Source organism: Mirounga leonina, unplaced genomic scaffold, assembly GCF_011800145.1.
Source record: "Mirounga leonina isolate KUSES-001 unplaced genomic scaffold, KU_Mleo_1.0 Mir_165, whole genome shotgun sequence".
In the NCBI taxonomy this organism is placed as follows: Eukaryota; Metazoa; Chordata; class Mammalia; order Carnivora; family Phocidae; genus Mirounga; species Mirounga leonina.
Window position 1 is genome coordinate 51,751,972 of NW_023270415.1, and position 26,970 is coordinate 51,778,941.

General features: G+C 34.4%; 1 protein-coding gene across 15 annotated transcripts in view; it reads left to right on the forward strand.

Annotated features, from left to right (window-relative positions):
• Positions 1–26,970, forward strand: part of OXR1 (oxidation resistance 1) — a 353,292-nt gene that overhangs the window by 311,181 nt on the left and 15,141 nt on the right. For 13 of the 15 annotated variants that reach the window (XM_035011740.1, XM_035011743.1, XM_035011734.1 and 10 more), the window contains 3 exons: positions 3,156–3,913; positions 7,801–7,969; positions 9,481–9,646. In XM_035011740.1, coding sequence (XP_034867631.1) covers positions 3,156–3,913; positions 7,801–7,969; positions 9,481–9,646 — 1,093 coding nt within the window. Of the gene's footprint in view, positions 1–3,155; positions 3,914–7,800; positions 7,970–9,480; positions 9,647–21,882; positions 22,471–26,970 lie in introns of those variants that run through there. The other 2 variants (XM_035011746.1, XM_035011747.1) reach the window with 2 other exon arrangements.

The window sequence follows — 26,970 nt, forward strand, 5'->3', positions numbered from 1 at the left end:
TTTTTTTACTCTTAAGTATTTTTTATTAGTTTTATTAAAACTGCTTTTCATTTTATCAGCAATGAAAAAATATGGTATTGAAAAGATTTTTTTTTAAAGATTTTATTTATTTTTTGACAGAGAGAGAGACAGCAAGAGAGGGAACAGAAGCAGGGGGAGTGGGAGAGGGAGAAGCAGACTTCCCCTGGAGCAGGGAGCCCAGTGTGGGGCTCGATCCCAGGACCCTGGGATCATGACCTGAGCCGAAGGCAGATGCTTAACGACTGAGCCATCCAGGCACCCGAAAAGATTATTATTTTTTTTTTTAAAGCTTTTTTTTTTTAATAAAGATTTTATTTATTTATTTGAGAGAGAGAATGAGAGAGAGCAAGCACACGAGAGGGGGGAGGGTCAGAGGGAGAAGCAGACTCCCTGCCGAGCAGGGAGCCCGATGCGGGACTCGATCCAGGGACTCCAGGATCATGACCTGAGCCGAAGGCAGTCGCTTAACCAACTGAGCCACCCAGGCGCCCCCGAAAAGATTATTTTTAACACACCTTGAATAGTTAGGAATTGTTCTAGATTTATATTTATATATTTCGTCAGGGAACTGGATATTTAAAAGTAACCTATAAACCTTATTTAATTTAATGTTTACCAGCCCTTTTTATTCAAACACAGCATTCAGATTTTTAAATTATTTCTGTGACTAATTTAAGGTAATATAAGTAGACTAGGGTAGTTTTCAAATTTTTCTTAGAAGAGCCTGAAGAGTCGGTGTGGGATTTGAGGGAGATCTCATGAGCATCCTTCCCTCGGTTATCCTTGAAAGAGTTATGCTTGGAATATACTGGTCAAGGGATTCATGTGATTCAAATAACATAGCTGTGAGACTGCAGCTTAGCACAGCCTTTGAAAGTAATGTGCTTGACCAAAGGAATGACCAGAGAGAAAAGGGAGGAATAAGAAAGAAAAGGAGAAGAAAGTATTCAAAGAAAGGAATGACAACAGAAAAGAATACTCCCCATTCCTCCACACATACTTTGTCAATAGTTTAAAAACTGGCTTCACTTTAACTTTATTAGCCCACAGGGATGTGGATCATTGTTTGAAAATTAACCCTTGGGGTAGAGAACTGCTTACATAGAAGAGCAAATTATTTTTGTTTCTGAGGCAGAGTACATGAGTTGTTAGGATACCTGTGGTAGAATAAAATCCCTTATTCAGAAAGTGTCCATTATACCTTCCATCCAATAGATACTATTTTGGCTTGGTAAACTCATCCGTAGAGGTGCAGATAATTCCTAGAGTATCTTCTGCTTTAGTTATTTTTATAGATCGTCATCTAAAGTCACTTTCAGGAAATAAGTATTATTGGGATGGGTGAAAGGATGACACAAAGGTGAAGGAGTAAAGGATTAGATTAAAAAAGAAATAAGATTATATATATATATTCATATTATATATATATTCATATTATATATATATATATGTGCATGTTGTCAGTCACTGTGAGATTCACTTTCTGTTGCCCTGCTTTTCTATTTTTATTATGATACTTAGGGATTCTCTTATGCTGAATGATCTGTAAGTATTCCACTAGGATGCTGTAGGGCTCCTCTTCTTGCAAATCACTGTTTTATTATTTAGAATGTCCCGGGAAAGACCATGCATTTGATCCAAACATTTAAAAAAAAATTCCTCCAAAACGAAGTATCTTTCAATCCTGCCTTGTGAAGTAGTTAAAAACACTATTTGGCAGCAAATTAGATAAATAAAGCAAGTAGTTTTGCAGAGTAATGCCATGTGTAGCAATACTGAGGCATAAGATTTGATTGATTTTCTTCTGTCTTCTGCTTGGATAGTTGATTTCAAAGGTATTGTTCTAGAACTGTGTTAAGCAGTAGCAACATCATTGGCCTAAATATCTAGTTTCAGCATATTAACTCTGAAGGTTTTACAGCCCTTGATCAAACATATGTCTTCTTATATTTGTTAACTTTATCTCTTACCTAATGGTCTTCTTAAATGTACACATACAGTTTCTCAAAACTTTTGCCTTTTGCCGTATTCCAAGATCTTATATATGCAATTTGAGTGGATCACCAGTAGATGACACTATTACATTTTTAATAGCACAAATCAGATGTGTTTCTTATGGCGAATCAGATGCAAGGGAGACAAGACAGACATGAATTGGAATTCAATTGATAACTGTTTAAAAAATAAATTTTTATCTATTTTAGTTATAAAGTGTTATGCATACTCATGTAAAATTTGAAAAATACTACAAAGAAAAAATAAAACAGAAGAGTTCCCCAGCTTCACCATCCAGAGACAGCCAATTATTTTTGTTTTGACTTATCTCCTATTCTTAAACTTACATAAATGTTAGTAGTTTTTCCACTAAGAACTCATGTTAATTTCCATTTGTCACAAACTATTTTTAACCATCATTTTAAATTTCTGACTTTCATTTCATGCTTTATATAGATGTTTGTATTGCCTCCTTCCAGAATTTAAACTAACTTTGAACATTAGTGCTCATATATATAAATGCCATTAAACATGGAAATCTTGATAGAATTATGAACCATTCATATATCTAGTATCTAAACCTTTAGCGGAACAAGTTCTTTCTGAGTTAAGAGTTGTTGCTGGTAGCCTGAAGAATTCCTGTAAGTATGTTTGCCTCAGTTTTATTACAGTTGGTCTTCAGCTTTGCATTTGAGCTGCATATTTTAGTGTAATCTATTTAAATGTAAATGAGCACTGTGTGTTTGTGTGTGTCCATGTATTTAATATCAATGTATTTTTTCTTAAGACATTTAAAATTTTAATCAAAATTTTATCTAAGCTTATTTTCCATATTCCTGTAATGAATAAAGTTTAGTGTAGAATTACAGCTTCACCCAAAACTTGTATTTCCAACTTCTTTTCAGGTAGATTAATTCAGGATATCTTCTGTTGATGTTTCCCAGATCTCAAAAAATCATTGCAAAGGCTTGACTTAATTACTTGGTCTATCTATATAAATCAAATTTTTGATATGCTATTGAGATATATACTATACCCCTTTCTAGAAACCTTTTTAGTGATAACTCATTCAATGTTAAATTTGTGGGAAATAAAATGCAATTTAAAAAGTAACAACTTTTAATTTTGTTTACTGGCAGAGAGATAGATCAGGTATCAGGAAGGGACTTCTGCCACTTAAAGAAAATGATGAGAAGTCATACTGATGAAATAGACTCCAGAGCCCGCGATGCAGGTAACGATAGTGCCAGCACGGCTCCGAGGAGCACCGAGGAGTCTCTTTCTGAGGATGTGTTCACAGAATCAGAACTCTCTCCTATACGGGAGGAGCTTGTCTCGTCAGATGAACTTCGACAAGATAAGTCATCTGGTGCATCATCAGAATCTGTGCAAACTGTCAGTCAGAGTGGCGTAGAATGTTTAACAGCCATATCAGAGTCTACTAATACGCCTGATCACTTAAAATCTGATCCTGGACATTCTACAGATGAAGTTGGGACTACTTCTCTTAAAACAGTTTTAGATAATCTTGAAAGGGCCACTAAGGAAGATCAGGCTACAGATAATTTTCAGGAAATACCAGGCCCTCAAGAACAAAGCACAAGTATAAAAGGTAATACAGACCAGGATTTTCCTCTGAATGAGAATTCACTACATCAAGAGGAGGGTAAAAAAGAAAGTATGCCTTGTGGGGAAGCAGCAGATTTTAAACAAAAGCAAACTGCCAATAAAGGAAAACAAGGAAAGGAGCAAAATCAGGACTCAGAGACAGAGGTAGAAGAACTACGGAAACTCTGGAAAATCCATACTATGCAACAGACTAAACAGCAAAGGGAAAATATTCAACAAGTGTCACAAAAAGAAATTAAGCATAAAATAGCAACTGCTGACATAGAAGGTAAGTGTTAAGGAATATATAAAGTTAATTCATCTTACTGCATATTGTCTCCCTCTTTCCTCACAGACTAAAAAGCTGCTGTATCTTAGGCCACTCTGAAGGAAGATCTAGTGGCCATTCACTGATGTTTCTCTGGGGATAAGTATATGGTCTCTAGTTCCTAGTCTAAGGTCTCTTCTTATCCCATGGTGGATTGTACACATCATGAGCATCTTTTCCACCATCTTTAGATAATCCTGACTCACTGTGTTCTGTCTTTAAACGATTTCTTGAAAATGCACACAAGCTCTGTAATACCTTTGATTTCTCCATTTTCTCTTAATTCTTGGTGTATTACCTCATTAAAATTTTTTACTGCACATAAAATATTGTAATTACAGTTCGTAATTGCCAAAGTTTGTAATTCTACCTTTTTTTAAAAAGTGCAATTAGACAAAAATTTATTTCTTAAGTTATTCCAAGTGTCCAAAAGTTCATCATTGTCTGATTAAACGTTTTCCTTTAAAAAACACCAAGGATAAATTCAAAAACCATTTCTCTTTCAGTTTTGGTTTTTAGTACTGTTTACTTACGAAAATTATAGTAATATACTATGTTTTATTTCTAATATACAGTAGCTTCCCCTTAATACATAATAGATTAAATGGGGTGTAGTTCAGGTATCTTAGCTAACATTTCTTATATTCTATTAAAATACTGATTCCAAATCAATCCAATTAGCATATGAACTTTTTAAATTAAACTCAAAAGTAATTTATTGCTAAAATATACATAAAATAAAATTGACCATAGTAACCATTTTTAAGTGTAAAATTTAGTGGCATTCAGTACCTTCACATTGTTGTGCAATCATTACCACCATCCATTTCCAGAACTTTTTCATCTTTCCAAACAAACTGTATCCATTTAGTAGTAACTCCTCATTCTTTCCTGCCCTTTGCTCCTGCCTTCCACCATTCTACTCTGTCTCTATGAACTTTTGTCTCTACATAAGGCACCTCATAAAAGTGGAATCATACAGTATTTGTTCTTTTGTAAAGTGTGGCTTATTTCCCTTAGGAGAATGCCTTTATATTTCATCTATGTTGTGGCTTGTTTTAAAATTTCTTTCCTTTTAAAAGCTGCACAATATTCCAGTATATAGTTGACCCTTGAACAATATGGGTTTGAACTGTGCGGGTCCACTTATACATAATTTTTTAATACAGTACAGTACTATAAATGTTTTTTTGCTTCTTTATGACTTTCTTAGCATTTTCTTTTCTCTAGCTTTCTGTACTGTAAGAATACAGTATATAATATAGCATACAAAACATGGGAAACATCTGTTTATGTTACTGGTAAAGCTTCTAGTCAACAGTAGGCTATTAGTAGTTAAGTTTCTGGGGAGAGTCAAAAGTTATACTCAAATTTTTGACTGTGTGTGTGTGTGAGGGGGGGTCCATGTCCCTAACCCCTGCATCATTCAGTGGTCAACTTTACTACCACCACATTTTCTTTATGTATTGATTTGTTAATGTACATTTGGATGTTTCTACCTTTTGGCTATTTTGAATAATCCTGCTATGAACATTGGGTTACAAATACCTGTTCGAATCCCTCCTTTCATTTTTTTTGGATATATACCCAAAAGTGGATTTGCTAGTTACTATGGTAATTCTGTGTTTAATTTAATTTTGAGGAACCCCCCCCCAAGCTGTTTTTCACAGTGGCTTCATATTTTATATTCCCACCAGCAATATACAAAAGTTTTTAAAATACCTGTGCTGGATTTTCTTTGCATCATCTTTTTTAAATATCCTGATGATATTTAGTAGATGTTAAAGAATTAATTTGCTCAACGAAAGTTCTATAAAAAATTGAATAATTCTTTTTTAATACCTTTTTCTTTATTCAGAACTAATGAATGTTCATTAAAGAACATTTGACAAATACAGATTTTTTTAGAAAATTTTTTAAAATTACCTGAAATTTATCCATGAAATAATCATTACTAACATTTGGTATATTTATCTTTGAGTTTTGGTGCGTATGTATATATACATACACGTTTAAATACATATGTATACAATTTTGGTATTTGTATCTATACATATGTATTTTTTATATAAAATCAGGATTATACTTAAAATTTTATGTCATGAATAATTTCCTATGTCATTATAGTTTTTTTGAAAATATGGCTTTTAATGGCCCGGTATTTTAACCATTTCCATACTGTTAAGACATTCAGTTGTTATTAACAATTCGTATTGTTAAGATATTTCCTGTCTTTGATATTGTAAAGAATGCTGGTGTGAATGTCTTTATTTGCTATTCTTGTGTCTGATGGTTGCCTTATATTTTGAAATCTTTGAAAAAAAAAAATGAGGGGTTCTGTTTAACCTAATAATGTGGTAGAATGCTTTCATTTATTGGGTTTGTTGGAGTATGGGATTAGATGGGGAGGGAGCTCCTATTATGACAAAATACTAAAGGAGAAATATTGATAAGTTTAGATATAGGTGTACCTGTATTATCGTTTGAGTTCTTTTTGAGGAGGGAGGGAATGAAAATTTGTTTTAAGTAACTAATTTTAAGTAACTTGAGGTTCTATAATCGGGAAATATTACACATTTCTGATCTTTAGTGACCTTATAATATAGCAAAATGGTTTAATAAATATACAACTGTGGAATATAATTGTGGGGAAGATGGTAAAAGTTCACTCTTTTAATCAGATGTAAATATTGAGGCTCAGATAGATTTATGCACCTTGCACAATACTGTACAGAAGAAAGCCATGACTAGTACCCAGTTATCTTGATTATAAATAAGTGCTTTTTCTTCCACAGTATGCCACCTTCATAAGCTAATAATGTCCAGAATTCTGAATTCAGTCATAGTGTCAGACCCTCAGTATACCTTATGTCAGCATCTCTGTTTGGAAGAGTTAGAGATAATTCATCATAAACTGTCCAAATAGATGGCTGAATCCAGGATATTGTTGATTGTTTTATCCTACCTCATATATATGGAAAAGCTTCCAGAAACATTTTTTATTAAATTTTTGTCTATATGGGGCGCCTGGGTGGCTCAGTCATTAAGCATCTGCCTTCGGCTCAGGTCATGATCCCAGGGTCCTGGGATCGAGCCCCACATCGGGCTCCCTGCTCAGTGGGGAGTCTGCTTCTTCCCCTCCCTCTGCCTGCCGCTCTGCCTACCTGTGCGCTCTCTCTCTCTGTCAAATAAATAAATAAAATCTTTTTTTTTTAAAGATTATTTATTTATTTATTTATTTGAGAGAGAGAGAATGAGATGAGAACACATGAGAGGGGATAGGGTCAGAGGGCAAAGCAGACTCCCTGCCGAGCAGGGAGCCCGATGCGGGACTCGATCCAGGGACCCCAGGATCATCACCTGAGCCGAAGGCAGTCGCTTAACCAACTGAGCCACCCAGGCGCCCAATAAATAAAATCTTAAAAAAAAAAAAAATTTTTTTTTTGTCTATAATAACTATATTAAAGTAAACTTTTAAAGATTCTACAATGTGTTTTGATGTTATTCTAGAAGTCTAATAGAGAATATGAAGAAAATTATATATGTGCATGCAATTACTTTAATATAGTTGTTCCAAGCGAAAATTTAATGCAAGAATTCCTAAAACTTTCCCCTTTTTTCCTAATACGCTTAGACATAATTTCAGTTCATAACTTGGGTGCTAGTTCATGAATCCCGTTGGAAGAAAATAAAAGTTACTTAAGAGAATTCATCTAAGTGACTGTCAGTAAATTTAATTTTATTCTGTATTAACTTGTCAGAAGTTTGGAGGTAAACATCACTTACACCAAATTGCTTAAGCATGGTGTATGAAAATTGAATGAGCGCTGTTTGTATCTCATTTCTAGGTTCTGCACTTTTAAGAGAAAAGAGAAGGCATCGATTACATAAGTTCTTATGTCTCAGAGTTGGAAAACCAATGAGGAAAACATTTGTATCTCAAGCAAGTGCAACAATGCAACAGTATGCACAGAGAGATAAGAAACATGAATATTGGTTTGCTGTGCCACAAGAAAGGTAAAAAAAACTCAAAAACGTTATTGAGATTCCTTGAATTAAAATGATCTTATATATCACTTAATACCAGTAGAAAAGTACTTTAAAAAAAAATAGGTTATGATTAAAACCTGACATTAAATCTTTTTAAATTATTTTTTTAAAGATTTATTTATTTGAAAGGAAAAGAGAGAGTGCGCGCCCGTGGGGTACGTGCACGCAAGAGTGCACACATGCGCAAGAGTCAGGGGAGGGCCAGAGGGAGAGAATCTTCAAGGAGACTCTGCTGAGTGTGGAGCCCAACTCCAGGGCTGGATCTCACGACCCATGCAATCATGACCTCAGCCTAAAGCAATAGATGCTTAACTGACTGAGCCACCAGGCACCCCTTAAAATTACTTAGCTCTTATTTTGTACTTTTTAATTTACCCCATTTTAAATTTTATTCCTCTCTGTGATTTAATGCAAAAAAAGTAAATGTGTACCTAGTTTTAGTGGTAAAGAAACCTAGTTAAATTGTCTTAGAGAGGGAGGCAAACCATAAGAGACTTACCTGTAGAGAACAAAGTGAGGGTTGCTGGAGGGGAGGTGGGCAGGGGATGGGCTAAATGGGTGATGGGCATTAAGGAGGGCACTTGTGATGAGCATTGGGTGCTGTGTATAAGTGATGAATCACTGAATTCTACACCTGAAACTAATCTTGCACAATGTTAACTAACTAGAATTTAAGTAAAAACTTTAAAAAAATGTCTTAGAGCAAGAAGGTTCCTCAAAATATTAAACAGTATGGCCACTACCTCAAGGCAGGTAATGATACATAATCCCTTTTTTAAAATGCAAGTATCCCTGCTAATTAATAGCCAAGGATACATAGATATTTGAAATGTGTGTTTGATCCTCAAGTAAGTTGATCCGGGATTTAATTATCTTTTGTAACAACACGTTTTGCTATAGTAAACAAAATTGAAAACGGGAGCGAGATTAGATCATCTATCCCTGAACCATTAAAAGATTAGATCATCTATCCCTGAACCAATAATACATTGTGTGTTCCTGGTATCATTTAAGAGTTAAACACATTAAATTTCTATTAACTTCGGAAAATTCTGTATAATATCCAAGTTTTAAAATAGGCAGTTAGTAAATTGTTTACTCGTATTTTAGATAATTAGGTCATTGTGTGAATGAGATCACAGTTGCTGGTTCAGTTTCCTTTCCCATCACTAGTTTCTTTAAAGATTAAAAAAAAAAAATTACCATGGACATCATCTGAGCTTACTCAAAAATCTTAGTTTCTCAGAACGACTTGACAGAACACAGCCGAGTAAACTTTTTTAAGTTAATGTCTTCCTGCCATTAGGCTTCATTATCTTTTTAAATAAAGCATAGTATATGTTGTGTATATTTTAAATCTTCAAGTTTTGTGAAGTCATTTAACAAATATCATTTTGTAATTATAGCTAGGAGTACAGAATACAGAATATAGAGTACAGAATAGTAGGTCTGTTATTAACAGTCACATGTTCTAACAGGACAGACCACTTGTATGCCTTCTTCATTCAGTGGAGTCCAGAAATATATGCAGAAGATACTGGTGAATATACCAGAGAACCTGGATTTATAGTAGTGAAAAAGATTGAAGAATCTGAACCAAATGAGGATTCTAGTAATGAAGCAGCAGCAGCCAGAGAATGGGAGGTAAGGAGAAAAATGTGAAGATTGCATTGATCTTTTTACTTTGTGTGAATTTATAGCTTTATGGTAGTATAGGCAAAGTACAAGTGATCTTTGTACAAATGAGTAATTTTTAAAGGTTTACTGTCCATGTGTTTATTGAATGAATCTGATTGTAACTTTGCTTTTTTTTTTACTGTTTTCATTTTCCTTTTGCTTTATAATATTAGAGAGGCAAGTGATAGGCAATAAAATGACTTTTATTGAGTGGATTTTAGGATATTAATTGCTGTTTTACTAATTTTTATAAAACATTTATTTCTCATCTGATTCATTTTAATATTACCTCCTGCATGGAGGAAGTGCACCAGTCATTTAACACATTCATGCCAATTAGCATTCCTACTAAGTCCATACCCAAGCATTATTTTGAAATGAATTTACAATAATGCTTAGGGAAGCTGATGCTGATTTTACAAAGTATAAAAATTTCATATGCTCAAATTTACTGAACTTGTTTAAATGGCCAAAATAACACTAATTAACTTTCTGTAACCTCTTAAAGAATCATCTTTTAATATTGCATATCATGTTTTTACATGCATTGTCTTATCAAAATGATAAGATGACAAAATCTGGTTTTTCTGTTCTGGTTGCCTGGATTAATGTCTTCTTGATGCATTAGAAAATATAGAGCAGATGCTAAAATGTGATATTAAACAGGATTAAATTTTGTCAGTCATTTGGTGTTAATGTTTGTGGTTGTTTATGTGATACAAATTTATTGTGCGTGTACTTAACGTGTATAATGATTGAAGGTATACATGGCATGTCTTTCAACCTGATTTTGAATTGTTTAAGTTCATTCTGTGTAGTATATACAGCATCAGTTTCTACTCTAACTCCAATACAATGGAGGGAAAGAGGTAACATATACTGAGCGTTTATTTTGGGTTCTTTTAATACTTAAACCAACATTATTAATCTTCATACCAGCTTTATTCGCAATAGGCCCTAAACTGGAAACAACCTGAATGTCTGTCAGCAGAAAAATGGATAAATAAATTTGAGAATATTCGTAAAATTCCACATAACTTAGCAATAAGAAAGATCTACTTGCACAGACAACAACATGGATGAATCTCATAGATACAATGTGTTTAATTAAACCAGGCCAGGTATAAAAGAGTATATCCTGTGTAATTCCATTTACATGAAGTTCATCAGGGCAAAACTAATCAAAAGTCCACCAGACTACCTGTTTCTAGGGGTTGACGGGGTCGTTAGGGACAGGAGGGAACTTTATAGAGTACTGGAGATACTTTGTACTTTTTCTGGGTGATGGTTAGTTACATGGGTGTTGACATATGTAAAATCCCTGTGTATTTAAAATTAGCTTTAGGAGGCTTTTAAAATAGCTCAGATGATCAAAGATGGGTACTTGTACTAGGGTAGCAACAGTTGAAAGTAGAGTGGAAGGTGATGAAATTAAGTTTTTTAAACAGGTGTAACCTAGGTATTAAGAAAGGATTTAATGACAACTAGGTAACAGTGGAGTTTCTAACTTGGGTGGCAAGGGGGTTTGCAATAATTTCAACCAAATAAGGGACTTTTCTCCATTGGGGTTGGAGCACTTAACCTTGGAAATAATAGACTATCACTATTGATTGATTATTGACTGTTTTGATTCAAAGGAACTGCCTCAGTTCTTGTGGCAGATTCTGCCGGTTATAATTTTGAAGAAAAAAAATAAATGTCTCCTCACCTGTTTTCAACCAGAATTAATTCAAATAAAAAGGAAATGCTAGAGAAAAAAATTAATTTTATGAACTTTTTGCTACATTTTCTAGGAACAGTACTGTACTGTCTAATATGGTAGCCACATCTTTTTTATGTGGCTATTGAGTACTTGAAATGTGGCTAATGCAACTAAGGAATTGAATTTTTAATTTTAGTTACTGTCAGTTAAATTTTAAAATGGATACTTGATTCAGTTATTGGATAAGTTTTTTTATACATTTGGAACAACTAGGATATATGAATTTACTTTTTCAACTATAAGTTTTATGAAATCTAAATAAACCTAAGTCTAAACAGCATCAGGTATTTCCTGTGAAAATTTAATGTCTGAATTGAGAGGTGCTGTAATGTAAAATATGCTAATTCCTATAGATACAGTAGCTATTTAGCACTTTTGAAATGTGGCTAGTGTGAATTGAGATGTCCTGTAAGTATAAAATATACACTGGATTTTAAAGATTTAGAATTAAAAAAGGATAAAATATCTTTAATTTTCAGTGACAGTATTTGGTATATTGAGTTAAATAAAAATCAAAATTAACTTTTTTCTTTTTTAATGTAGTTATTAGAAAAATTATAATTATATATGTCTTGCATTGCATTTCTCTTGTACCATGCTGGTCTGGTGCCTGATGGTTACTAAGTGCCTAAGTAAAAAGCATATTTTTTTTAATCCAAAGTCCATTGTTTACATTAGGGTTCACTCTTGGTGAACAAATGTATAATGACATAAAAAGTATTTTAAATGTTAATGTTTTAAAAAATGGAAGTCTTTTAGAGCCACTTATGTAAAGTGAAAGTACTTCAAAATGTGAAGTGCTTGCTGTTTGGGGGCTTTTTTGTATGTCAAGCTGGAGAATAGGTGACTGGAGAATGTAGGATGAATTTATTATGGCTGCCAACTTGGACATCAGTCTGTTGGAGTAGAGAGATTAGTATCCCTAACCACTATTTAGGCAGAAATATATTGCTACCCAGAAATTTATACATTGGGAAAACTTTTGCATATGATTAATTTATTCTCCTCCAGTTTCTCTTCTGTGTCCCTCCTGTCCCTCTTCCAACGTAAGCGCCAGAGGGCAGGGTTTTTGTCAGTTTCATACATGACTATATCCTCAGAGTTAAGAACAATGCAAGGATATAATTCATTCTCAGGAAATACTATATTACTATTATTTACTCGATTAATGAATAAATTTGGTCAAAGATTAAAATAGGATATAAAACTTTTACTCATCTTCCAAGATGGTCTACATCCTAAAGTAAGTTTTTATGTCAGCGTAGTAAATATTTTATCATAAATTTATAGACTCGAAGTTGGAATTAACTGGCAGTTCAGCCTCTCTCATTTTACACTGTTTTTGGTTCTGCTTTAATATAATTCAGTGATAGAGTTTATTACCTCAAAGAGGAGCAGTACTTTTCATTTTAGGACAACTCTATTAGAAAGTTGTTGTTTTTTTTTTTTAAAGATTTTATTTATTTATTTGAGAGAGAGAATGAGAGAGAGAGAGCACATGAGAGGGGGGAGGGTCAGAGGGAGAAGCAGACTCCCTGCCGAGCAGGGAGCCTGATGCAGGACTCGATCCTGGGACTCCAGGATCATGACCTGAGCCGAAGGCAGTCGCTTAACCAACTGAGCCACCCAGGCGCCCTATTAGAAAGTTTTTACAGTGAGTTTAGAGAAATATATGTTTGTAAGTATAGTCTGTTTGTCTTTGTTCTACCTTCTGATGTACATCAACAACAAAAGTTTTCTGTATACTATGATAGTCTGAAAATATTTATTCCATTTTAATCTTCTTCCAGGGTTATTTTATCTGATGCTTCCACTGTTTATTAACTCTTTGTAGATTCAACACTATCTTCATTATTACTCTCAAATGTGTTAAAACTTAATTGAAACTATGGCACCCCAAATTACTAAAATGTGCATTTGGAATAGCAAGAAAAATTCTTTAACATTTGAAACAGTTTCAGTTCTAAAACATGCAAATTGAAAGCCCTATTGAAGATAATTTAAAAATACTGGAATTTAAGAATCAGAAATGATGAGAAAAGGAAGGAAGAAAGAAGTACAGTATTAGAGATTTGTATAGTGAATTCCAAGAGAGGTGAGAGTGGCAGAAGCCTGCATTCACTAAGAGCAGGTTAGACAAATTTTAAGGTGGTCAGGAATAAGAGCCTCTATTCTAAGATTCCTGATTATTGGGAGAAAGAATCTGAGAAGTACTGTGCATATAACTCAAGATGTGTAAGAGATTGATATTCTTTACCATATACTCTTTATTGTTCTAGTTCAGTCAATATAAAATAGCATAAAAACATTGGCTTACCTCAAGTTTGTTTTTTCCAACCATAATGAGTTCCTTAATTATGAATCCTTCTGCTACTGGAGTTTAATAACATTCTGTTGCAACCGGAAAGCAACTGTTTATTGTAGATTCTTTTCCCCTAGTTTCTGCCAGTGTCACCAGTGACAAGTAGAGCATGTATAGTGAGGATAATGTCTTATGTGAGGCTTTGCGGTTTTGTGAAAAATAATACTTTCTGATTTTTGATGGGGATTGTTTTTATAGATTTTCATTGCGAGGGGAAGTATTCTAATGGCATTTCAACAAAATGTAGGAAGGTCTTGAGGTAAAGGTGGGGAAAGATATCTGTTGATGCTGTTCCCTCATGATAGTGCTATGATTTGATAAACGTACAAAAATAGAGATAAATAGTATTATGAATTTGCACATACCATCACTCAGCTTTATCAGCTTATTCATCTGTAATCCTTCCTTTTCCCCAGTTCAATTTCTTCAAATGTCGTATGTTTAAAATATACGTAATATGAAAAAATTTTTACAATTTGTTATTTGAATCAGGATCCAGCTAAGCTCCAGATGTTTCAGTTAGTTAAAATGTCTCTTTAAGTCTATAAATTTAAGTTCTCTGTCCATTTCTTTGCTGTGATTTGCTTTTTTTCTTTCAATTTTCATTTTTAAGAAATCAGATTTTTTTTCTAGAATGTCGTACAATCTGGATTTTGCTGATAAAATCCTCACAGTGTTATTAGATCCTGCCTTAGATCTAGAGCAACCCATTTAATCATAGACTGTCATCTTTATTTTATTGAGAATTTCTCTAAGTTTATTTCTTATTTGGCTTAAAATCCTCATAGTAACAAATGATAATAATCTGCCATTCAGAGTCAGTTGTCCTTTTCACCAGGCCAAGTTCTCAATCTTGGCAGAACCTTTGAATCATTTGGGGGAGCTTTCAAAAATCTTACTGCCTCAGGATCACCTCAGAGCAAATAAAAATCAGTATTCTGTAAAGCTCCTCAGGGGGTGACACTGTACAGTAGAGGTGGAAAAACCACTGTGCTACCCTAGGTGTTGTGTTAATGCAATGCTAAGACTGGAAGGTTCTTTCAGACTATATTGATCATACTGTAGTTTAATTTTCAAGGCCCTGTCATGCAAGTTATATTGTATAAAAATATTTTTCAAAATATTCCTCATATTTTGTGTTGTTGCATCTGCACACCAAAAGCATAAATTTGATTCACTGTGGAGAAAGGTTTCTTTAATCATTTTATGCCTTGATTTTTAAAAGCATGGTTTTTTGTTTGTTTTTTTCTTATCAATAACAACCAGGCTGAATTACTTCAGGCAGGAGCTCCCTTACACACCAAAGGATTTTTATCACATTGTGTGCTCAGAGGCACTGCAAGGAGAGGGAAACCAAGAAACATATCACTTTGTAAGTCATTGATCTGTACCTCTTGAACTTGTCCATCACATACCCTTTAAAGTCTCATGTATTGACAAGTACCCAGAGTCTGGTAGTATAGTTTAACACAGCAGCCACAATAATAAGCTTAAAATACCTTTGAAGACTGTTTTATCCTTAAGATTCATGTGAATTTTGTATTCATCTTTTTAATTTATCTGATGTAATATAAAAAGAATTTTTAAAATTTCTTATCATGAAGTAGAAGTGATGCTACAGTAATGTTAAGTCAATTTTATCCTGTCACGAGGTACCACGTGACTCAGTGACTGCTCCCCCTTAGGCTCTATCACCCTCAACCCCAAGTACCAGCTTGAGAGTCTCTAATAGAGTCTAATGCCTCTAAATAGTCTTAGAGACTCTCTGTTAGAATCCTCTGGAAGTTTTTTGGGGTTTTAAAGTGTCACATGTGTTGGGCGTGTCAGTCTTGGTGCTTGATGACACAGGCCTCAAAAATGGAGCTTTTTAAGCTACAATTACTTGTTGTCCCAGTTCCTTTGAGTTGCCTTCCACTCCTTTTGGGATAAGAAATGGCAGAAAAAGTGTTCCATTTTTTCATCTCTAAAGTTAATTTTATACCACTTACAGTTCAGTATCTTTCAAACTCCAAACCTACTAATTAAGTGTTCCTAGGATGATAAAAACAGTTAAGAAATTGACTTTATTAAATTACGTTTCATCAGTTTATTTAGAAGTTTACTTCCCAGGTTTATACTTGTTGACTAAATTTTAAAATAGGAGTTTACTAGTATTATGTGCCAGTAGATTATATGGCATAATAGTATTTTTCGTTCTTAAAAGTAATGATTAGAATTAGAAGCTTATCATGCCAGTTTAGTCCTCACTTACCATCCTTGCCAAAGTATTAGTAAAAATATATTTCACTCAATTTTTGGTTTCTGAGATGACTTCAGTTGTTTGGTGCATATTTTATTTCTTAAGCTGTCAGATACTCTGTTAATTCATTTTATTAAACAAAAGGATTTTTTTTTAATTAAGGCACAAGTAATGCCAAAATAGAAATTGAAGCAATATATAAAGCAAAACAAAATTCCATATCACTTCTCAGCCTAGCCAGCAAAATCCATACAGAATTGATTTTGTTCAAAATGAAAGTACTTCTAAGTCACTAAATTGAGAGACGTCGCATATCTTAGATAAAGGCAATTAAAGAAAAATATACTTTTTTAAATTGATCATATCACATAGTATTACAAACCATAACTCCAAAAGTAATTCAATAAATCCGACAAAAGGGTAGAAATCAAAAGCAGTAAAAACAATTAGAATTTGGGGTACTGTCAATATATCTGTTGCAGACACAGGTTTCTTAAGTTCTTTTTTTTTTTTTTTTTAAGATTTTTTTATTTATTTGACAGAGAGAGACCCAGTGAGAAAGGGAACACAAGCAGGGGGAGTGGGAGAGGGAGAAGCAGGCTTCCCGTGGAGCAGGGAGCCCGATGAGGGGCTCGATCCCAGGTCCCTGGGATCATGACCTGAGCCAAAGGCAGACGCTTAACGACTGAGCCACTCAGGTGCCCCAGATTTCTTAAGTTCTTCAAGAAGTATTATTTTCTAAATTAAAGCAATTAGAATGTATGAGTTAATACAAATTGTCTTAAACCATATTTCTATATTAAGTATTTTTTAAATCACTTTATTGAGATAGGATTGACATACAAAAATCTGTGCATATTCATATATACGGCTTGATAAGTTTGGAGACAAGTATAAATCCACGAAACCATCACCACAGTCATAAATACTTCCATCATCTCCAAGAGTTTCTTCCTACCCTCTTTATTATCATTATTATTATTATTATTATTTTATTATTTTGTAGTAAGAACACAACATAAAATCTACACTCTTAGCAAATTCTCAAGTATACAATACAGTATTATTATAGGCACTGTGCTACAGTTCTACACTATTCATAAATTTTCTCATCATTTGGCACTCATTAATTATGCCTAACATAGTCTGTTCTGACTACTAAAAATGTTAGCTTAGGATGTTATCTGCCTCAGGGAAATTTTGAACTAATGTTTTGCTTTTTGTTAATAATTCTCCCTTGGTAACTATCCAAAAGTTATAGGCTATCAAATTTCCATTAAAAATCCAAAATGTTATTTAACATGGATTGTGAGAAGAGACAGAATGGATGAATGACAGACTAATTTTTTTTTATTCTTATGTTAATCCCCATACATTACATCATTAGTTTTAGATGTAGTGTTCCATGATTCATTGTTTGTGCATAACACCCAGTGCTCCATACAGAATGTGCCCTCCTCAATACCCATCACCAGGCTAACCCATCCTCCCACCCCCCTCCCCTCTAGAACCCTCAGTTTGTTTTTCAGAGTCCATCGTCTCTCATGGTTCGTCTACCCCTCCAATTTCCCCCCCTTCATTCTTCCCCTCCTGCTACCTTCTTCTTCTTCTTTTTTTTTTTTCTTAACATATATTGCATTATTTGTTTCAGAGGTACAGATCTGAGATTCAACAGTCTTGCACAATTCACAGCGCTTACCAGAGCACATACCCTCCCCAGTGTCTATCACCCAGTCACCCCATCCCTCCCACCCCACCCCCCACTCCAGCAACCCTCAGTTTGTTTCCTGTGATTAAGAATTCCTTATATCAGTGAGGTCATATAATACATGTCTTTCTCTGTTTGACTTATTTCGCTCAACATAATACCCTCCAGTTCCATCCACGTCGTTGCGAATGGCAAGATCTCATTCCTTTTGATGGCTGCATAATATTCCATTGTATATATATATACCACATGTTCTTTATCCATTCATCTGTCGATGGACATCTTGGCTCTTTCCACAGTTTGGCTATTATGGACATTGCTGCTATAAACATCGGGGTGCACGTACCCTTTCGGATCCCTACTTTTGTATCTTTGGGGTAAATACCCAGTAGTGCAATTGCTGGATCATATGGTAGCTCTATTTTCAACTTTTTGAGGAACCTCCACACTGTTTTTCAAAGTGGCTGCACCAGCTTGGATTCCCACCAACAGCGTAGGAGGGTTCCCCTTTCTCCACATCCCCGCCAACATCCGTCGTTTCCTGACTTGTTAATTTTAGCCATTCTGACTGGTGTGAGATGGTATCTCATTGAGGTTTTGATTTGGATTTCCCTGATGCCGAGCGATATTGAGCAGTTTTTCATGTGGACAGACTAATTTATTTTTTTTATTATTTATTTATTTATTTATTTATTTTAAGATTTTATTTATTTATTTGACAGAGAGAGACAGCGAGAGAGGGAACACAAGCAGGGGGAGTAGGAGAGGGAGAAGCAGGCTTCCCCGCGGAGCAGGGAGCCCGATGTGGGGCTCGATCCCAGGGTCCTGGGATCACGACCCGAGCCGAAGGCAGACGCTTAAGGACTGAGCCACCCAGGCGCCCCTGGACAGACTAATTTTTTTAACACACAAAAATTAACTCAATTTCTGTATACCAGCAATGAACAACTAATTTATGATTTTAAATATTAAAATTACTTCTAAAATATTACCTTTAATATTGAATAGGGTGGATTTTGTATAATTGCCCCTGGTAGGCCACTCCCAACTCAGAAGAAATCAGATATAATTTCAGCACCAATAAAGAAAGTAGAGGAAAAGAGATTATTGAGTATCTGAATCATGAGACCAGGTTGAATTATGAATTATGTTCAACCTTTAAACTGGTTTTGTTTTTAAAAGTGTTTCATTTTATAGTCTGTTATTTTACACTAATGGTAAATTGAGATCTCTTTCAAGCTCTGGGATATCTAGAAATATTTAAATGACCTAACTATGTTTTCTAAACACTATGAAAAAAAAAGGGCAAGAAGGAGATTTACTGAGCTCATTTTTTTTATGTCTGCTAGATACTGTGTTTATTAATTAGGAAGCATTTAGCTTCAAGAAACAAAACCACTCTCAAATAGCTTAAATCAGTTTTTTTTCTTTTTTAAAGATTTTATTTATTTATTTGAGAGAGTGAGAGAGCACGAGAGGGGGGAGGGTCAGAGGGAGATGCAGACTCCCTGCTGAGCAGGGAGCCCGATGTGGGACTCAGTCCTGGGTCTCCAGGATCATGACCTGAGCCGAAGGCAGTCGCTTAACCAACTGAGCCACCCAGGCGCCCTTAAATCAGTTGGTTTTTAATTGAGGTGTAATTGATACATAGCATATCAGTCTCCGGTGTACAACATAATGATTTGATATTTGTGTATATTTCAAAACAATCACACAACAGGTCTAAAGTTAGCATTTGTCACTTTGTATTGTTAATTTTTTTTCTTGTGATGAGGACTTCAAGATACAGTTTCTTAGCAACTTTCAAATATGCAATACAGTATTAACTATAGTCACCATGTATATTACATCCTCAGGACTTACTTATTTTAGAAATGAAAGCTTGTAGCTTTTGACCCCCCCCCCATTTTGCCTACCTCTAATTCCTTGCCTCTGACAACCACCAGTCTGTTTATCTGTGAGCTTGGGTTTTATTGTTGTTGTTTTAAATTCCACATGTAAGTGAGATTGTAAAATGTCTGTCTTTCTCTGTCTGACTTAATTCATTTAGCATAATGCTCTCAAGGTCCAAACATATTGTTCCACATGACAAGATTTCATTCTTTTTTACAGCTGAATAGTATTCCATTGTGTGTGTGTGTGTGTATACATAATATATATATTAAAAAAACACATCTTTATCCATTCATCCATTAATGGGCACTTAGGTTGTTTCCATATCTTGGCTATCGTAAATAATGCTGCAGTGAACACAGAGATGCATATAAATTTTTTTTTATGTTATGTTAATCACCATACATTACATCATTTGTTTTTGATGTAGTGTTCCAAGATTCATTGTTTGCGTATAACACCCAGTGCTCCATTCAAAATGTGCCCTCCTCAATACCCATCACCAGGCTAACCCATCTCCCCACTCCCCTCCCCTCTAGAACCCTCAGTTTGTTTCTCAGAGTCCATAGTCTCTCATGGTTCGTCTCCCCTTCCGATTTCCCCCCCTTCATTCTTCCCTTCCTGCTATCTTCTTCTTTTTTTTTTTTAACATATAATGTATTATTTGTTTCAGAGCATATGTATTTTTTAATTTGTGTTTCTGTTTTCTTTGTATAAATACCCAGGAGTGGTATTTCTGAGTCATATGATATTTCTATTTCTAATTTTTGGGGGAACTTCCATACTGTTTTTCATATGGTTGCGTAAGTTTACATTTCTAACAATAGTACACAGGGGTTCCCTTTACTCCACATCCTTACCAGCATTTGTTATTTCTTAATCTTCTTGATAATAGCCATTCTAACAGGTGTGAGATGACCTCTCACTGTAGTTTAGTTGTTTTTCAAAGTGTGGTCCCTCGACAATAAGCAGCAGCAGCATTATTAAAAATGCATATTTTCAGACCCCTTTCCAGTCTCCTTCATCAGAAACCGGTTGTGGAGCCCTGCATTCTGCATTTTAACAAATGTTCCAGGTGAGTGTGATGCACGCTGAAATTTGAGAGCCACTGGTTTAGATCTGTATAAGGACCCACCCTGTCCAGGTATGGAGTCAGACTTCTCAGAAACATGGCTGAAAAGACACTTGAGCAAAATCAAAGCTGTATAAAGCAAAATAAGCTGCCCTGTGCTTGGGCTGTGTATGTATGTATTTCAGCCACATTTGGGTACACATATAATATTTTTAATTTTAGAAAATCTGGCTGGAAGTAATGATAGGTTTTCAAAATGGCAGCCCACTACCACCAAATCATGTAATGTTGGTGTGTGTAGGGGGTGTGCCATGACGGGGAGAGGTAGTGATCACACTGCACTCAACGTGTAATGTGTAGTAAGATGCATGTGGGGATAGAGTGTACATATGAGGGACTGTGGGAGAGAGATCTTAGGGTAAGTGTGGTGGGGCTGATTGGGGAGATGCGGGAGTAGCTGGTGTGAGTGGGGGGGAGGCTATTTAGTGTGGAGTGAGCTGTGTTCTGTGCGTGTACATCATGGAATGTGGAGGAAAATGTGGAGTTGTGGGTGTGGTTCAGTGTTTGTGTGTACAGCTTTGTGTGAACACACAGCAAGGTAACTGGGGAGGAGCTGGTTTAAAATGGAAGAAATATTCAGGCGTACTATTATGCATTGATACTCTACTTAAAATTGAGCTCTGGGAAGTTTTAATTCATAGCCATAATATTTAATCTTCAAAATTCACTTCTTTGGTTATATTCAGCATACCACTGATTAGTGAAGTATATGTAGGTATAGTAATTTAAGTACCTTTTCAAGAAATTGGGTATTAGAAAATTCAGTTTAAAAATGGACTATATAAACAGGTAAAGTAATTTTCAGGTCACTTGAATATTTGTATAGGATTTATTTGTAATGGATTGGCTTCACTTTTACATAGGCATTCTATAAAATTTGAGGGTTGTCAGGTCCTCAAAGGATGTCTCATTGCTTAAAAAATGCTCACATAGGGCGCCTGGGTGGCTCAGTCGGTTAAGCGACTGCCTTCGGCTCAGGTCATGATCCCAGGGTCCTGGGATCGAGTCCCGCATCGGGCTCCCTGCTCAGCGGGGAGTCTGCTTCTCCCTCTGACCCTCCTCCCTCTCGTGCTCTCTGTCTCTCATTCTCTCTCTCTCAAATAAATAAAATCTTTAAAAAAAAAAATGCTCACATAAAAGATGACATTTTATTGGATTTTTAGATTTTAATAAAGAATAGATATATGACTACATGAGCAAAACAACAAAATGTTAATTGAAATCGTTTGTGTACATTAGGAGGGACTCCGGAAACTGCACTTAGTACTTTTTTATGACAGATATTTTTAGTGTATTTCTTAAGTGAACTGGTGCTTGCAAATACATGCTCTGTGTCTTTAAACTTTTGAGCCCTTTTTTTTGCACATTTGGGTACAGTGCAACCAAACTTCAACATGGGAAACCTTCTCTTCCCTCCCTGGCTTTACAGTCTCCACTCAGAACTATCTTTGCAGTGGATACTACTTGGTGATTAGCTCTCTGTCTTGTCAATCAAATCTTTGTCTCTAGCAAACTGTTTTGTCACTGTAGTAGGGCTCTTGTGCTGAAATTTATCTTTAACAGAGGAAGAATGCTTTTCAAAACAGTCTTTATGAGATTTGATATAACTTAATTTGCTCTGGAAAGGAAATGTCTCGTCTCTGGTATGGGAAAAAAGGGAGAAGACATCAGCCAATTAATCATAAATACACTCTGGTAAATTTTAGTCAATGATTTCAATTTCTCTGTTTATTAATAGTCTTTATGGTGACATGATGCAAAATTATACAATTTCTGAAAGTTTAAGCAGAGGGAATATTTGTAGAATACAAAGTTGTATGATTACAGAAAAGTACCCTTAAGTTTTTTCTGCTAATCCTAAATATCTTCAAAAAGGAAATGAATAAGAAACTGTAATTTTGTTTTATAAAAGTATTTTGGCTTTCCTATTTTATATCAACAGGAAATTATCAAATCTTTATTGCTGCCTTAATTTCCAATTTAAGCTGTTGTAGGAAAATATTCAGAATTTTTTTTCTTAAAAATAAACGGAGTAGAACAGAGTGAATTAACTTTAATTTTTATTGACTGGATCCCAAACTAGATAAATTTATAACATTGTATCTTAAGACAATTATTTTAGTAATCTTGAGAAAAGGCTTTTTTAAGCTATCCTAAAAATTTCCAGCAGTGCTACCTAATACAAAACTTTAAAAAATACTCTGTCTAGTCAAGAAAAATCTCAACCTTACTATTTTGAGAATCCTTTTATTTTTCAGTAAAAATATGTGTGCATTATTTGTTAGAAAATGTATTGCCAGTTCTTTCTATGGTGACTCAGGATTATAACTTGCCTTATGAATATTAATTTTTATTTTTACTGTAATTGTGAGTGATTTAAATAAAGCTAGATAAATAGTTAGAACCAAGAATGACTTTGGAAGATGCCCCCAAAGCAGCTTGCCACCTATAAATGTTAAGCATGTAAAAATACCAAAATTATTTCAGCTGGTGTTTTTATTGGGCTTGAGTGTACTCTGTTAATGTCTTTTTATGTTTAAGTTGAATAATTTCAAATTTTTGTTCATGTGATACATCAGCACAGAGGGATGTAGGCATCTGAAATGATTTAATTTGTTAAAATTGTGACCAGATTTATCGGAATAGCCAGTTAACACAGCTTTTTTTTTTTTTAACCAAGAACAGTGGAGCATTCATGTATTTTTTGATTTGCAGTTCAAATAAGTGTTTATAATTAGTTTGCTAAGACTTTAATCTGTTAAAAATACAGGCAGAACAAATTGTGCATGTTTTGAATTTTATGGATCATCATAATGTGCATCACAAACTTACCACACTCAACATTTCCTGTTTTTACCCTTACAGGAGGCTATTATGTGGTTTTTGTCAGGTAGGAGCGAAAGGTTCTCATTGGTCTTCAGCTCTGCCCATACATATAGTTTATATATTATTACATTCAGCCTTCATAGTAACCTTGCAGAATCAGCATTACTCCCCATTTTAGAGATGAGGAAACAGGTATGAAGTGGTTACTGAACTAAGCTGTCACGGAGCACAGAGAGCTTGACTGTCACATTCTTTACTTCACCAGGGTGTATTTCAGAGGTTTTAAAAATGTGACAGTACAGTGTGATGTGTTTTGATGTGTAGACAAGTTCAGGTTCAGGTTTTCTAGCTGTTTCCCTTGCTTTAGAGTGGTTACCCTAGTAGCTGTACAGCAGGAAAAAAGCTTAAGAAAATAAGGCTTAAAAGGATAGCAATTCTTATTTTGTAGATTGAGATTCCCTAATAAGATTTTGCCTGAAAAGGGATTCTTGTGCTTTAAAACAAAAAAACAGAAAATGATTCTTATAGAATAACAAATATTTTGTAGCTTTTTACAATTCGTCATATCTTTACTCAGCTGATTAGAATGGTATCTGAGACTTCATATAGGTCTTATAGCTAGTATTAATATGACTATGTATTTATGTAAATCAGGACAATTTTCTAAATGCTCATGTATATAGTATCATATTTCACCTTACAGTAACTCTGTGTGTTAACCAGATATAGATTATTTTCATTTTACAGATGAGTTAATTTAAGGCTCAGAGACATTAACTAATAACTAATAGGTAAAATATGCTCTAAAATATATGGAATGAAGTTAAACCTTTGCCATTTAGCTTCAGTGAGAAGCATATTGATCAAGCATGCTTAACTTTCCTGTCTTTATTTTTTTTAAAGGCCAGTTTAGAGTTTATTCTGACAAACAACCTAAACTTTAATTTCTAACTATTTATTTGAAACTATTTATATATTTATTGTAACCATATACTGTATCCTGGCTTTTTAATATCTGTCAATAAATTGTAATTTGCTTGAACGTTATAAGTCTATTTTATAATAAGAATTTAGGCTTAATTAGATTAAAGTCACAAATCATTAAATATAGCAACATTGTTTTGTCTCTATCCATATTTCATTATTTTAGTCAACTTTTTTTTATATATTTAGGCCCTCATATGTGATAAGACAGATTTTTTTTGTACTTAGGCTTTCATGTATGAAAACAGAAAAAAATCCCATGATAACTTATTTACATCTCTGCAAGAATAAGTCCATAAGAAGAGCTACTTTAAGTGTAAAAATCTTCCAGTGATCTTGGCTCAAGATAATATTCATGTTAATGAGAAAAATAATTACTTCTGATGCCGTATATTAATAACACTGTATTATTCTAAACACTTACCATCATTTAATCCTCATTGTGAAAATTGCTACTCTCATCTCCATTTTAAGAAACAAAGGCAGTCATACTACAACCAAAAAGGGTCAGAGCCATGGTTTGAATCCAGGCATTCTGGCTTTAGTCTATGCCCTTCAATTCTTTACTCTCTGTCAAAATCTTCACAACATAACCAGGGGAAGGGAATTAACATTTATTTTGTATATTTAATGTGTCAGTGTTTATTTTGATACATGTCTTACATATATTATCATGTATTCCTCATAAAGTGCTTAAAATATTATTTCTGTTTGAAAGACATAAAATGGAGACATTAAAAGCAGTTGCTCAAGTTCACAAAACTAGTAAAACAGAATTAAAATTAAGGCAGAGGTCTGTACCCAAACCCAGTATTCTCTCTGCTAGACTGTGTTGCCTACCTGTAGTACCTATTCACAGGAAATTTATTAGCTAGTATTTATATACGTCTTATTGTATGTAAAACATCTGCTTTCTAGTCAACAACCTAATTGAAAAGATATATGCGTATATATTCAGTGTAGAATATTTTTTCTTCATTTGACTTAGTAGTTGAAAAGCATATTTATTGTATATGCTTTTAGGAGACATAATAATATGCAAGTTAGGAGACATAATAATAAAATGAGTATCTATGATCCCACTACCCAACTTAAGAACTAGAGCATTACCAAAGCAGTTGTATCAGCCTGTATGTACTTTCTCTGTGTCATTTCATGTTTTCCCCAGATTGGTAACCACCTCCCCAAATTGTGTTATCCTTCCCCTACCTTTTTCTAATTAATAGATTTTATTTTTGAAGCAATTTTAGGTTTACAGAAAAATTGGATGGAAAGAACAGAGTTCTCATATACCCCTCCCCCCACCAACACACACACAGTACTCCTGTTGTTCATATCTTGTATTGGTATGGTATACTTGTTACAATTTATGAACTAATATTATACGTTATTATCACCCAAAGTCCATAGTTTACCTTAAGGTCTAGTCTTTCTGTTGTACGTTCTGTGGAATGACATACCATTACAGGATGATACAGGGTTGTTTCACTACCCTGTAAGTTCCCTGTGCTGCCTCTATTTATCCCTCTTTACCTGAATACCTAGTAACCACTGATCTTTTTCTTGTTTCTGTGGTTTTGCCTTTTCCAGAGTATCATATAGTTGCCATCACACATTATGTAGACTTTTCAGAATGGCTTCTTTCACTTAGTAAGATACATGTAAAGTTTCTTACTGTCTTTTAATGGCTTGATTGCTCATTCATTTTTAGTGCTGACTTAATATTCTGTTGTCTGGATGTATCCGTTCTCCTCTTAAAGGATATCTTAGTTACTTCCAAGTTTTGACAAAATAGAAAGCTGTTTTACATGCAGATTTTGTGTGAACATAAGTTTTCAAATCATTTGGGTTAAATACCAAGGAGCATGATTGCCAGATTTTATAAGATTATGTTTAGTTTTGTAGCCATCTACCTGACTTTTCCAAAGCAGCAGTACCATTTTTCACTGTACCAACAGTAAATGAGAATTCCTTTTGCTCCACAACTCACCAGCATTGATGTTGTCAGTGCTTTCAATTTTAGCCATTCTAAATAGGTATGTAGTGGTATCCCATTATTTTAATTTGTATTTCCCTGATGATGTATGATATTGAACATCTTTTCATATTCTTCTTTGCCATCTGTATATCTTCTTTGGTGAGGTGTCCAGATGTTTAGTTCATGAGTTGGGAAATATTTCATCTGCCTCTATTTTCTAGAAGAAACTGTAGAGAATTAGCATAATTTCTTCCTTAAGTATTTGATAGAATTTATCAGTGAATCCATCTGGATTCACTCCAGATGCTCCAGAGCTAGAGATCATAACTTTCTTTGTAAGTACAGAGTACAGAGTCAGCTACCATAGTATATGCATTGTTGCTTTGCAAAAAGTCAGTATAATAATA